The sequence below is a fragment of the Erithacus rubecula genome (assembly GCF_903797595.1).
Source record: "Erithacus rubecula genome assembly, chromosome: 2".
In the NCBI taxonomy this organism is placed as follows: Eukaryota; Metazoa; Chordata; class Aves; order Passeriformes; family Muscicapidae; genus Erithacus; species Erithacus rubecula.
Window position 1 is genome coordinate 95,279,234 of NC_136685.1, and position 13,391 is coordinate 95,292,624.

Genomic DNA, 13,391 nt, shown 5'->3' on the forward strand with positions numbered 1-13,391 from the left:
CCCTTTGAAAACCTCATTGCTGTGCCCAGTGCCTCCCTGCCCATGCAGGGACCAGATCTGCCAGCACGCAGAGCACCAGCTGTGGGTTTGCCCTGCTCCTTGTGAAGGCACCAAGGTGCCATCTGTTCTGCTCCCAGGACCCTTTCTGACAGTGTTCTGTTGATTTTCTGGCCATTGCTGTGTTCTGAGTCAAGGATTTCAGTGACCTGCCAGTGGTGGCTGCAGGAGCCCTTTCCCAAGGGCTCTAAGTGCCTGCTTGAAGCTCAGCTTTATTTGAGTGACTTAGATAAACAAAATATACTCTTATCTGCACTGAAGCATATCTGCCACGTTTTTGACCTTCATCATCAGTGCCTTGTTTGACTGCTAATCTCCATAAACTTGGGGATATTCATTCCACCAGCCTCCCTAGGTTAAGGGTGAAGATGCTGAATAAAGCCTGCCTCACATCCAGTTTCTGAGACAACTACTTTTGACCCTCCTCTGCCCTGAAAATGACAGTTCTGCCTTACCTTTTTGCTTCTTATCTCATAATCAGACTTCAAACCACAAAAGCACCTCTCCTCAAATCCCATGGAAACCTAATTTTTTTAATACCTTTTCCTGAGGAGTCTTGTCAAAGGCATTTTGCAAACCCAAGCATATCATGTCTACTAACAATCCTTCCTGTAATTCACAAAGTCCTCCTTGTCTTTGTAAGTCATCAACACATGAGGTTACTGCATGAGAACTAAACCCACTTGTCATTTGGTTTCAGAAATTACAACCACCTTTAAGTAGAATACTTTTATTTCTCAATTCCACTGTGAAAGGACTAGTCATTTCACCTGCAAGCAGAAGGTGAATAATAGAGCTTCATTTGTATATTGGAAGCTCAAAGATTTTATAAAATGAGACCTAAAGAAGCAAATATAATCTTTATTTAAATAAAGAAGTGGAACAAATATATGAGGTTTAAGGTGTGATTATTTAAAGTTTAATCAAAAGAAAAGCCTGGGATTTCATCCTGATCAGAAGAGAAAGTAACAACGATTTTAGGTCAAACTAAATTGTTTTGAAACCAAATATTTTTGTTTTTTAGTTTTAATATACTTTCATGCCATCTTAAATAGTTAACTTCAAGGCTAAGTGTTATTTTAAAATGAAAAAATGGCATACTTCATTAAAATATATTATATTAAAAGAAGTATTTTTAAATTTTTGGATGTTTTTTGTATTTGTTGACGAAGCTTACTGGCCAAATTCTGGTCTGGATTTACAAATAATTCCAGTTGATCCAAAAGTGCATTGTCAGCAAATGAATTTTTGGTATGAAAAATTTCAGCAAACCTTACATACAGATCTCCCCATCTGTAATCACAAACAAAATTCTGTCTACTACAGTGTCATGTGTTCTGACTGAATATCAAACTACAATGCTGTAATTCATGCACAGAGCAGTCTAGTTTGGAAGTAATTCACACTTCCTGTCCAAACTGTGTCAGGTCAGGCTTTCAAACTGCTCCTCTCACACTCACTGATATCTTGCTCATGTTGATCCATGCTAAAAAACTGAACTAAGGTGGTGATTTGATGCTCACAGGGTTGGAGCCCCTCTCCTGTGGATACAGACTGAGAGGGCTGGGCTGGTTCAGCCTGGAGAAGGAAAGCTCTGGGGAGACCTTAGAGCCTCTTCCAGCACCTGCTGAGAGCTGGGAGGGACTTTTCCCAAGGGCATGGAGTGACAGGACAAGGCTTCAAACTGAGAGAGAGAGGTTTAGATTAGATATGAGCAGAAATTCTTTGCAGTGAGGTTGGTGAGGCACTGGCAGAGGTTTCCCTGTGGATGCCCCATCCCTGGAAGTGCCCAGGGCCAGGTTGGATGGGGCTCTGAGCAAACTGGTGGAAGGTGTCCCTGCCCATGGCAGGGAGGTTGGAATTGGCTGATCTTTAAGGTCCCTTCCAACCCAAACCACTCTATCATTCTATCAATTTGCAGTAATTAATTTTCAGATGTCAATCCTCTTAAAAGCAGATTTGATTTGTGCCGTAAGTGTTTTCCTTAAATCTGACAATCCCTGGAGTGTCACCTCTGAATATACCTCATACTACATCTAAATTTTGAAAATTTTTACTTACAACATCCTAGAAATCCAAGTTACAAGAGGTTACCATTAACATTGAAACAAAAATTCAGTCAGAAAGAGGGATTTGCACAGGGTGTAAGTGTGGTATGAAATCCCAATCAACTATGTATAAATCACTCTTTCAGAAGACAAATGCAGGTACTTAGTGATCTAACCACATGCCTAAATTTACATGCCAGTGATGTACTCCCCAGAACTTAATAATGAGTTTGCATCATTAATGTGGCACTTAGCAAATCTAGGGAATATAGTTTCTCAGGCAGGTAGAATTTCTCTTAGCTTCATTTTTTTCCTGTTACCTTGCACTACAATTCAAAATGAACAATCATCTAACTTTTAAAACTTAATAAAAATAATTTTAAAACATTTTTAATGTTGGTAAGAGAGCTCTCATTAATCACACTGCAAGTTGGGAATATATTGAACAGTACAGATATTAACTGGTTTATCTTTTACCAAGAGCAAAAACACTAGGGAAAGAGGGGACAAAAAGTTAAAGGTGTCAAAATGTGTAAGCAGCGGAAGAATGATAATTTCAGAACAGAAAAGCTGAAGAACATTTAGAAGGAGCCACTACTGGCTGGGCTTACTGGCAGGATTTGAAAATACCACAAGAGGGATGCCCCACCTGCAAACTTCTTTACAGTTCTATGTTAATTTGGAATTTTCTCAAAAAAATTTACAAAAATCTGCAATATTACTGTTTTGGTTTGAGTTCTTTTTTTTTTCCAACAAAACTCAGGAAGAGGGGGAATATTGAGCAATTGGGCTAACTAGTAGTCTAAATGTGTTATACAGGGATATGAGAAAGCATCATTTATAATAACATGTAAAGGACCTCAAAATTTTTTCTATTTTTTTTTTGGTTCTTGAATGTCTTTAGAAGTCCAGCTCTTGGACACTAAAACCAAACCAAACCAAACCAAACCAAACAAAACCAAAACAAAACAAAAAAAAAAAAAGGAAAAAAAGAAAAAAATATTACTGAAAGACACTGTATTTACATGATCAGTTAGGGATGGTGATGGTGTGGCTCCCTCTACTGCAGCATCCTGGATGGTGTTACAGGTCACTGCCTTGGTTCCTGGCTTGGCTATGAGAGAAAAGAAGCAGTCCTTTTAAATAAAAACAATCCAACCAAAGATTACACCAATGGATTTTTGCTCACTCAGAAATAGCTTTATGGTTCTCTGAAGTCACAAAGACATACCTAATTTCAGGCAGCAGGGCTGGCAGGAAGACAGACACTTCATTTAAAAGAGATTCAGGTACAGCTGGAGCCTTGGAAAAGAGTTGTTGTTTTTTCTGACAATAGCATTGACCATTGCCACAAAATCCTTAAAGTGGAGAAAAACACACTGGCAGCCCAAAAGGGAACTGGTTTGGCATCCTGGTGCTGCACTGCAGTGCACCAACACCATAAAAATTAAGCATTAACCACATTCTTCCACCCACACAACCATGAGAGGAAGGATGATGGGGCAGGTGTGTGGTTCTGCATGTGCCCCACCTCAGTGTGGTGTGACATCAGTGTGACCTGATGTCACATCCCTGTCCTACACAAAGCTGGGCTGCTCTCAATCAATCAGGTGGAAGCAGGAGACTGAGGGCTGGGGAAATATTTGAAAATTAGATCACTCAGCATCTTGGATTGAAATTTAAAAGATCATTATCATTTAAAAACTTGTAATTTTTTAATGCCCAGAGCTGGCAAGGTAGCATAAGTCTGCTGTCAGCTCACAGATTTTACTTAAATTAGACACTAAAGGACTTCAGCAGTCCTTACAAAAAAAAAAAAAAAAAAAAAAAAAAGGGGCCATCTGTTACCAAAGAGTTTATTCTAAAATTACAAATTTCCATTGCAAGTGCCCAGCTGTAATTGGCTGTGAGGTAAGTAAGCCACCACCTGAGGGCAGAGAGAAAGACAGTGAACAAAACTTCACCCAGAAAATTATCAGATTTTACTGTATCTAGTTAGTCATTTTTCCAACACAAAATGCTTCAAACTAATGAAATGCATTTTCCATTCACAGAAAAAAAAGACATGTTAAAATATATGCATTAAAAAGAACCAATTCAATGAGCTCATTTAAGTGTGAAGCAGGATTTTCTCTAAGAGACCCTGTGTTAAGATTTAAGGAAGAATGTAGGAGGAGACAGAAGGAAACAAGTGAAAATTATTTAGGTGTGCTTCTATTAATACAAAATCTGCACTGTATTATTACTATGAACACAGGATGTTCAAGACACGTGGTAACAGACAAGTCAAGCAGTGACGTGGGAGTCTTCTGGCTGAAGCTGCCTTCCTGAAACTAGGAATAAAAGAGGATGTGTCAAAGAGAAGACCATTAAATGTGAAGCTAAAAAAACAGTAATGAAAAGGAAGTGTGCAAAATGAGGCCTTGTTTCCTGGTAACCCTGTGGAAAAGTCAAATTTAGTGATAGAGATTATACCTTAAATTATGCATGAATGAATGTCACAACTCTAAGCTTTAATTTCTGAAGTTCAGGCAGCACTGGCAGCAGCAGACTTTCCATGCAAGTAGTGTAACCTCCCAGCCACTCTGTGAAAAGGAGAAATACAGATATTTGCTGTCTGGCACAGACACATGAACTCCCATTTCTGATGAAAATCACAGTTCACAGGTTATGGAGCCCCATACACAAGATACTTACCATTCATGGCTGCAGCAGCTCTGTTCACAGAGAGACAATTATCCCACTACAATTCAGCAAAAATATCTAAAACCTTGTTAATTTTTTCAGAGCTATATACCTTGTACATTTTTGGTGCCTGTGCTATACATACAATGAACAGAAGTGGTTGCCCATAATCTTTTAACACCCAGCAATGTTCTGCCATAAAGGTTGGTTGGAGTTGGTTCTGCAGAGCAATGGGAAGCCCATAAGGACTATGGGGATTATTCCTTGGATGAGGAAGAGTGCCAGCAGGGACACCCAGTGTTTGAGGGGCAGAGCAGCCTGTGTGGAGTCTGGATCACAGCAAGGAGCTGCCTGAGTGTCAGCCCCAAGGTGAGCAAGTGTGGGCTGGCTGCACATCCTTCTCAAGGTTTCACATAGCAGGCTACCTGCTCTGTGCTGCCAAAAAGCCTTACATGTGTCTCTTCCAAATTCTCCACAGGAAAACAGACAAAAAATATTGTAGTGATCCTAAAAATGAACCTCAAATAATGTTTTTGCTGAGTGCAGATCACTAGTCAATGCAGGACTGCAGAGTTCCATGGTAATACAATTGTCACTGGGTCATGACTGGACTGTTGGCTTTAGCAGGCAATTAAAGGCAGGGGTGTATGAGGACACCTTTTTATATTAGCTTATTTTAAATATCAATCAATCTTAGAGATTTTTAATTAGAACAGAAACTTGCTTGGGAAAGAAAATAATTTTTAGAGCTGATCTATGGAAAGGATTAGTGTATTTGGCACTGTCCCTAATTTGTCCTTACCTGAAATGAATTCAGTTTTAAATTATCTGCCTCTCCAAGGTGTGGATGCCAAATAGATGCACAAATAGATGGAACAATTCTGTACTGTAGACAAGTTGTCCCTGTGTCACTCCTTGCCTCACTGCTTCCCCAGCCTGCCTAATTGCCATATCATGAAACAGCTCTGTCCAGGTACACCTCATGCATTTTTATCTTCTATTTACCACTGAAGTAGCAGATGATGAAACTGATTGCAGTTTGTAATATAACTTATTATGCACCAAACCAATTATACTAGCAACTGTTTTTAATAATAATTATTAGGGATCCACTAGAAGTACCAGCTTTAGTATTTGTTGCTTTGATGCTTTTCCAAATACTAAAGTACCATTAAAAAATAATGAAGATAACTTTTAATTCAAATGTGGTGTTATTTGTCTGCAGGGTTTCCTGCTGCTTCTGTTCAGTTATGGTGGTCAAAACTTAGTGAAAAGAAGGAGGGGAATGAGGACAGATTGATATCCACCTACAGATCAACACCTTGGAGCATAACATTGTCCTCACGTCTGTGAACAGCAGCTTGGTGAAGAACACAAGGTTAGCACTCTGCATGGCTTCCTCCTCAATGAGAAAGAAAAGAAAAACAGCTCCAAGTGCAGCTCTTGGCAGGGACTGGAGAAGCCTGTAGAGAAAAGTAAGAGTGGCAGGACAAATTAAATAATGGGAAACCTTGTGTCTGTAGCATGTGAAAGGAGATATGGTGTATGCAACAAAAAAAAAAAAAAAGGGAGATAATCACAGAGAGCATTCTGTCCTTGCAAGGGGTGGCAAAAATGGTTTGGACAGGATCAAGTGGCACACAGAGCACTGCCATGTACAGGAAGAACAAATTTACCATCATGGGGATGAGCAGGATGAAAGCCCTGGTAATTCCATGGTGAGCTCTCAGCCTCCACTCTTCCCCTGGTTTATATTCTACCACACACACCAGGGAAGGATCCCTGCCCTACCTTGGGCCAAGCACAACTTGTTTTAAGGAGAAGCCACTTCAGAGACCTCAAGTCCTGTCTCCCTGGAAGACTCATGTTATGTGGCTCCCAAGCCCATCTGCTGAAAGGCAACATGCTCCCAAGCACACTGGCAGTGAATTTCATAAAAACAAACTCCTATTAATGAATGTGAGTACTTCTGCCCTTCTGCCCTCTGTGCTGCTTTACAAGGACTAACCAAGCCATTATGGGGAAAATTTCTAGACTGAACTCTCAGCTGTAACAATATCAGTATACACATGCTGAAAAATAAAGTTACATAAATACAGGGCTGCTAACAAAACAGCAACTTCAGGAAAGAACCCTCTCAGCACATCTGCATAAAGAAGTCTGCAAAAAAGGGCTCAGAGCAGTAGTTCTAATGAGCTATTAATTTACAGTAGGATGACTGGTTACCATTTCCTTCTAAAAGTATGCTCATTCAGAAAAGGCTCATAGCTAAACAGTCTCACTTGCTAGGAAAACCAGTTATCAGCTGAGGTCTGAGCCAGAGGATGGATCTTGTGTGGACAGGGCTCACTGGGCAGAACACTTATCCAGTGTGAAACTCAGAGCATGATGTGAGAGCAGAGAAGGCCACCTCTCCCCATGTCACCTCACCCTTGTCCCAGCCTGCACACACATCAGGAAAACAACTTTTGGAAGATATTTCTCCAGACTGAGTGCCAAAGTCACTTGGCAATAGATCAGCTCCACATAAGGAACATAATTATAGATTTAAAAAGGAAATAAAGAAGCCTCTTCTTGTTTTTTTTGCCACATTTTAATTAGTGGGAACCCATCTTCCTCCAGCTCTCCAAGCAGTACCTGGCAGGAATGCAGGGCTGAAGTATTTAATGTGACAATTCTGGTTCTTCATCACCAGGCTGCTTCCCAGCTGCCTCTCTCAGCATCACCAATGCTGACAGGTGACAGCTCTGAAGCAAGAGGACATCAGGAATGCAAAATACAAATAAAAAACAAAGCTTGGAACTTAGCTTAACACTGTCCATCCAGCTCAAATTTATGTCCACTACCCTGACAGCTGCAAATATCTCATGGTACTTTATTAACAGGCCATTGCCATTATCAATCTTTGCAAACCTTTAAATCAAAACTCTTTGTTTTCCACAAGAGATAATCTGATTTAAACAGGGATTGACTCAGGGAAATGCCAGGTGCTATACAGGTCAAGACTGTTTGATTGCAATTGTTTTTTTCTCTGGATTTGCAAGTTATTTTTTCTTTGCAAAATGAAATTATCAAACTGCATCAGTGAAAAATCCACAAGTGTTCATACTATCAATAGAAGCACAATAAAACAGAAGGCAGGAAACAGGATAACTGTGGGTGGCTACTACACTTTCAAATAGCAGGAGCATCTTGAACCTAACAAAACCAGCAGATGAATGTTCCTGTTCTAAGGGAGCAGGATGGAATCATGGAGAAGAGTTTGATCATCTTCAGCCCTGGCCCATTTTTATTTTGATTCCTGCCTTTTTTTTTTTCCTTTCTGGTTTATTTTTTTAAAGACATTCTATTATTATGCACAGATCTATACCATAACACATGAAAAGCATCCAAATTGGAGATGCAGTCTGTCTGCAGTTCTGGTTGGGAATTAATTTCACAGGTTATGTTTAGACTCTTCTTGATTTTTGAACTCCTGTTTCTGGTAGTTCTGCTGCATGCTGTTCTGGCAGCTCTCATCTCACTTCAGATCTGCATCTAAGAGAAGGCACAATATAAGCAAAGCATCCTAAAATGTAATTTATTCAGAAATCTTACAGTTCCATCTCTTCTTTTTGCTGCTTTGTCATGTAAAAAAAACCCAACAGTTGAAAGGTTTCAGTCATACACAGACATTAATGGGACCATAAATAAACATGCAGTTCTTGCTCCCACTGCTATACAAGTGAACTCCTCTTTCCACTCCCCAGAAGCTATTTCCACCCGCAGTTATTTCACCTTTTTTAAAAATAGTTACTGGGTATTTGCAGCAGCCCTATAAAACCAGTTAAATCCTGTGATCTTTGTCCACAGTTTTTTCTTGTGCCAAAAATGAAAATAAAAGATGCTAAAAATTTTTGAGAAAATGTGTTTATAATAAAGGAGAAAAGTGAAAATTGCTACATTTGTCCCAGTGGGACAACTGCAAAATATTGGGATAATAAAATCCTAACAGTTTTGTTCAAAATGAGAAAATTCTACTTATAATAGCTAGGACTTTGGGGGCTTTTTTTATCACTTTAAGATCTTTCTGTTAGCTCTGGAAGCAAATTTGTCACTCAGCTCAACAGACACATAGAGAAGGGTAGTGCACATAGCTGATGCTTCAAAAACACACCAAAGTGAAATTTCCTAGACTGCTCTTGACATTAATTCTCACAGATAACACTCTCTTAGCAAATTCTGTCTGAAGATCTTTCAAAAGTTTGATATCAACTTTTTTTTTTTGCTTGAGGGCCCAGCCCCTGCCTGAGTGATGCTCCCTGCAGCTGTGCCTGCAGCCCTTCCTCCTGGATTTGATCCATCCCTCAGCTTGTCTGGGGCTGTTGTGGTGCCCAGCACCATGTATATCCTTCTTGATATACATGACTTCCATTTTTTCCAGAAATAGCTCAAAATTACCTTGTTAGCCTTTTCCTTATTCCAACAACTAACAATACATTATCCTCAACTCTGGATGAAAGCCTATGTATAGCAGGGGTCACTGTAGAACCTAGAAAAGCTAGGTATAGACAAAATTGTTTCAGTTTCAAAAAATTTGAGGTGTTACCTCAAAAAAAGACAAATCCTTGCCACTTCCACTATTTCTAGATTGGCAAATGTTCAGAACCACTTTGGGAGCTAAAAATTCAGTAATAACACCTTTTGTAACCTCCTATCAAACAACTTCAGAGTTTCATGCTTTAATTATTCTAGGACCTACTCTATTGAGATTGGCAGAAAACAAGTAGAATTATGCCTTTTACTAAGGAGAAGATGAAGACCCTGCCCTAAAAACCCCCTCAGCTTGAATTAGTGTGAATGGCTGTACCAGGCATTAGTGGATGGAGAAATTGGCACCAGGAACAAGCAGGCTGAAGAGAGGACACGTGTTCCAAGCAATAGCATCCGAGTGTCTGCCAAGAGCAGAGCTCCAGAGACTTCACAGTCCTGCTGAATCCACAAAAACTGATAAACTGAGCACAGACACTCTGCCAAATCTGTCCAAATCCACTGGCATCAGCCAGTGTTGGACCATGCAGGCTACATCCATGAAGGCTGCACTATGCAAAACGACAAGATTCTCTGTCTATCTATCCATTTATGGACATGGTTATATAAAACACATGCACACATATATAAATGATGAAACAAAATGATCTGGAGGGACTTCCTGGACATACAACAACTCATTATTCCAAATTTAAATTTCTACATTTTTGTGGATATCACCTCAGCAAGGGTATCTGATGTTGGATCCAGACTTTCTAGATTACAGACTTAGGTATGTTTCCAGTGTGGCATTTTTCAAGTGGCTGTCACCATAAATGGAGGCATGCCCAGACTAACACACAGGGACACCCCAGGCCTGGGAGCTGGTATCATGGAATGGGACAAATTAAAAAGTGTCCAGGCCCTCTCACAAGCTTATGGCCCATGTGGTCTGTAAAGTTTAAGGATCACAGTTTCCTCTTGAGACATTCACAGTGTTGCCAAATCAGCAACCTGTGCCTCTTCCAGGGCTACCAAACTCGACCCCAACCCCAAATTACTTCTGTGCCACTCATACATCTTGGCTCAGGAGGGTACCAAATTCACCCTTCATATTTTTATGTCATCTCCATTCCTCATGTGAACAGACGAGTCATCTCCAGGAAGAATCTATCAGGAGTCTGCTCAAAACAGTCTTTATCTTTAAAACTGGACCTGCTTTCAGCACTCACCCAAGTTTTTCCCCTTCCTGCCTCATCCCACCTCCTTGCCTCTACCTGCCACATGGATGATCAATGTAATTTCCCAGAAAAATTAAACTGTGTTGTGCATTTACAGCAAAAATTGATGAAAATGAGCCACCCAAACACTAGTGCAGGTACTGCTTCTAGTGAGTGTTTTTGATAGGAACAGCAACACCTGCTGAGGGGGTTATCCTGCACTGTGTTCCACTTCCAAGCACTTCACAGGCCACGTGGAAACTGCTGTACTTTTCTCAGGACAATAAATGTCTTTGCTCTTGTACTTCAGTTTGAGGCAGAGACCACATCAGGTTGTTTCTGAATGCAATAGATGACAAGTTAAATGGAAGTTATGTTTTGATGTTAAAAGGAAATAGTTCTTCTGGAAGGAGCAGGCTTTCAAAATCCTTCTGTATCAGCTGGATTTGCAGGACCTCTTGTGGTTAAAGCCCTAACTTGCAGTTCCACATTTTTTGCTGGCAGTGGGAGTGCACCTGTAGCTTTTTCTCCTTCAGTTGTGCAGAAGAGAGGGAGAGGCTTTGGTCTGAAATGTTAAGTAGCAATGCAGTGAAAGGAAAAGCTGCGCTAACTGGCACCTGGTGACAGCAAATATTTTTTTCTGTGGATTTAAGCTTATAAAAATAAGTTGTTGTTTTTGGTCAGTGCTCTTGTATCTCAAGCATACCAGTCAAGAACAATGAAATGGAATTGTCTTATGGAGTCACAGAATCACAGAATACTCCAAGCTGGAAGGGACCCACAAGGATCATCACAGCCCAGCTCCTGGCCCTGCACAGGACAGCCCCAAGACTGTTATAATGGATCAGAAAATTGCTTTTAAAGGACATAGCCTCATCAATTAATATGAAAAAAAAAACAAAACCCAAAACAAAAGAAGATCTCCTGTTATTTTAGCTGTCACTTCTTAGCTCTGCTGTGCCTCTGCCAGTGAAACCAGCTGAGAAGTGGGGCTGGCAGCTGCCCAAGCTTCTCCTTCAGCCATGCACCAGCTTCTCCTCTTCCACCACAGTGCTGCAGGGCAGGAAGGAAGCTGCCCGATGCCACTGCCACGACTCCTCCTTCCTGAGGATGCATTTGTGGGAAGGCTGCAGCTGATGCCATCACACCATTAACCATCACATGTGGCCCATGGCAGGCAGGGAACAGGGACTGCAGGGCAGTAGCTGCTGTCCCAAAATGGGCTTTTTGACTTTATATGCGAGAGACCATTCCACACAGAGTTAAGGTATTTGATTTATTCAGAGTTTTGCACAGAAAGGGGTGCTGGGTGGCAAAGCCACAATGCCAGCACAATCACTACCAAACCTGTCAATATTTATACATTTTAGTAAACAAAGGAATTAAAGATCATTGGCTAAAAGTTAGTCCCATACTCAGTGTTTCTCTCCTTTTGGGTCAGTGGGTTTCTTGGCTCCATGAGTTGGTGACATGGTGGTCACCATCTCCCTCAGCCAGAATTACCTTTTACCCAACTGGAGCTGGTCCAGCACAGTTGCTGTCTTGTCTTCATTAGTTTCTCTCTTATCTTTGGGGTCCTGCCAAATGTCCTTGTGGCCCATAACTTCTGCATTCTTTGTGTCTCTGTCAGCAGTGCATCCTTCTCCCCAGGCTTTGTTAACCTCCCCGAGGTCGGGGATCACCGCGAGCCCTGAACCTTAACGAGGGAACTCCACCCACAAGTGATTTGTCCTATTAACACACCTGGGACCGCTCCTTAGCTGCTGTTTCTAAAATCTCCCTTCCTGCTGACCAGGCTGGAAAGCATACGAAGATTAGACATCGGACAACACCCCATCTTTATGAAGTTTTTCGATATTGCACGTTTTGCAGCAGTGGGGACAGGCAGTCCGGGCCCGTCCCTCAGCGTTTCCCGCCACGGCTGAGGGCGGGGCGGGGCGGGGCGGGGCCAGGCGCTCGCTCGGCGCGCGTTTGGCGCGCAGCGCGGCCCGCGCTCCCGCCGCGGCCATGTCTCGGCAGAGCACTCTGCTTCGCTTCTTCTCCAAGGCCGCCCCGCCGCCGGCCGCCGCCGAGCCCCGCGGCGAGCCCCGCCGCGCCTCGGGGGAGCGGAATGGCCTGCAGGCCGCCGGCAGCCCCCCGGGCGGGGCGGGCCGAGCGGCGGCGCGGCGCGGGGAGAAGGGTGCGGGGGACGACGCGGCCGCCAAGGGCCCCAGGTACCGGCGGGGACGGGGGAGGCCGCGGGGACGGGGAGGGCAGGCGGGACGGAGCTGCAGCCGCCGGCGCTGGCAGCGGGGCCCGCGCCGTGTCCGTGTCGTTGTGTCGCTGCCCATTCCCTGGATGTGGTGCCCGGCCCGGCCCGCAGCGGCCTGTGCTCCCGGCGGGACAACGGGACACCTTAGGGACGGGGCGTGCGGCGGGGTTTGCGGTGTGGAAATGGTGGGATTTGCTGTGTGGGAATGGTGGTGCTCTCGTGTTTTAAGTGTGCTTTCCGTGCTGTGTCAGAATGACACGGTGGGTCGGGCTGGAAGGGACACTGGCCCAGCCTCCCTGTGGGAGCAGGGTCATCCCGGAGCACATGGCACGGACTGTGTTCAGACAGCTGTAACATCGCCACCGAGGGGACTCCGCCTCTCTGGACCATCAGTTCCAGTCACACACAGTGAACACTTCTTCCTTGTGGAAGAGATAGAGTTTATTCATTTTTTGTAGCCTGAGGGTTTTTAAAGTCTTATTCTTTTCCTTAGTTGCCTGGTTGAAATTTAGTTCCTGCAGGAAAAGGGCGTGTAGTGACAGGACAAGGGGGAATGGCTTCAGACTGAAAGAGAGTGGGTCTAACTAGATGTTAGGAAGAAATTCTTCACTGTGATGCTGG

At 42.8% G+C, this 13,391-nt stretch overlaps 2 protein-coding genes across 3 annotated transcripts in view; both read left to right on the forward strand.

Moving 5' to 3' along the window:
• The window catches only part of TRMT61B (tRNA methyltransferase 61B), a 253,837-nt gene that overhangs the window by 201,918 nt on the left and 38,528 nt on the right, over window positions 1-13,391 (forward strand). The window lies entirely within an intron of this gene.
• Window positions 12,459-13,391, forward strand: part of MSH6 (mutS homolog 6) — a 72,807-nt gene continuing 71,874 nt past the window's right edge. For both annotated transcript variants that reach the window (XM_079333498.1, XM_079333497.1), the window contains exon 1: window positions 12,459-12,732. In XM_079333498.1, coding sequence (XP_079189624.1) covers window positions 12,527-12,732 — 206 coding nt within the window. In that variant the 5' untranslated portion in view covers window positions 12,459-12,526. The remainder of the gene's footprint in view (window positions 12,733-13,391) is intronic.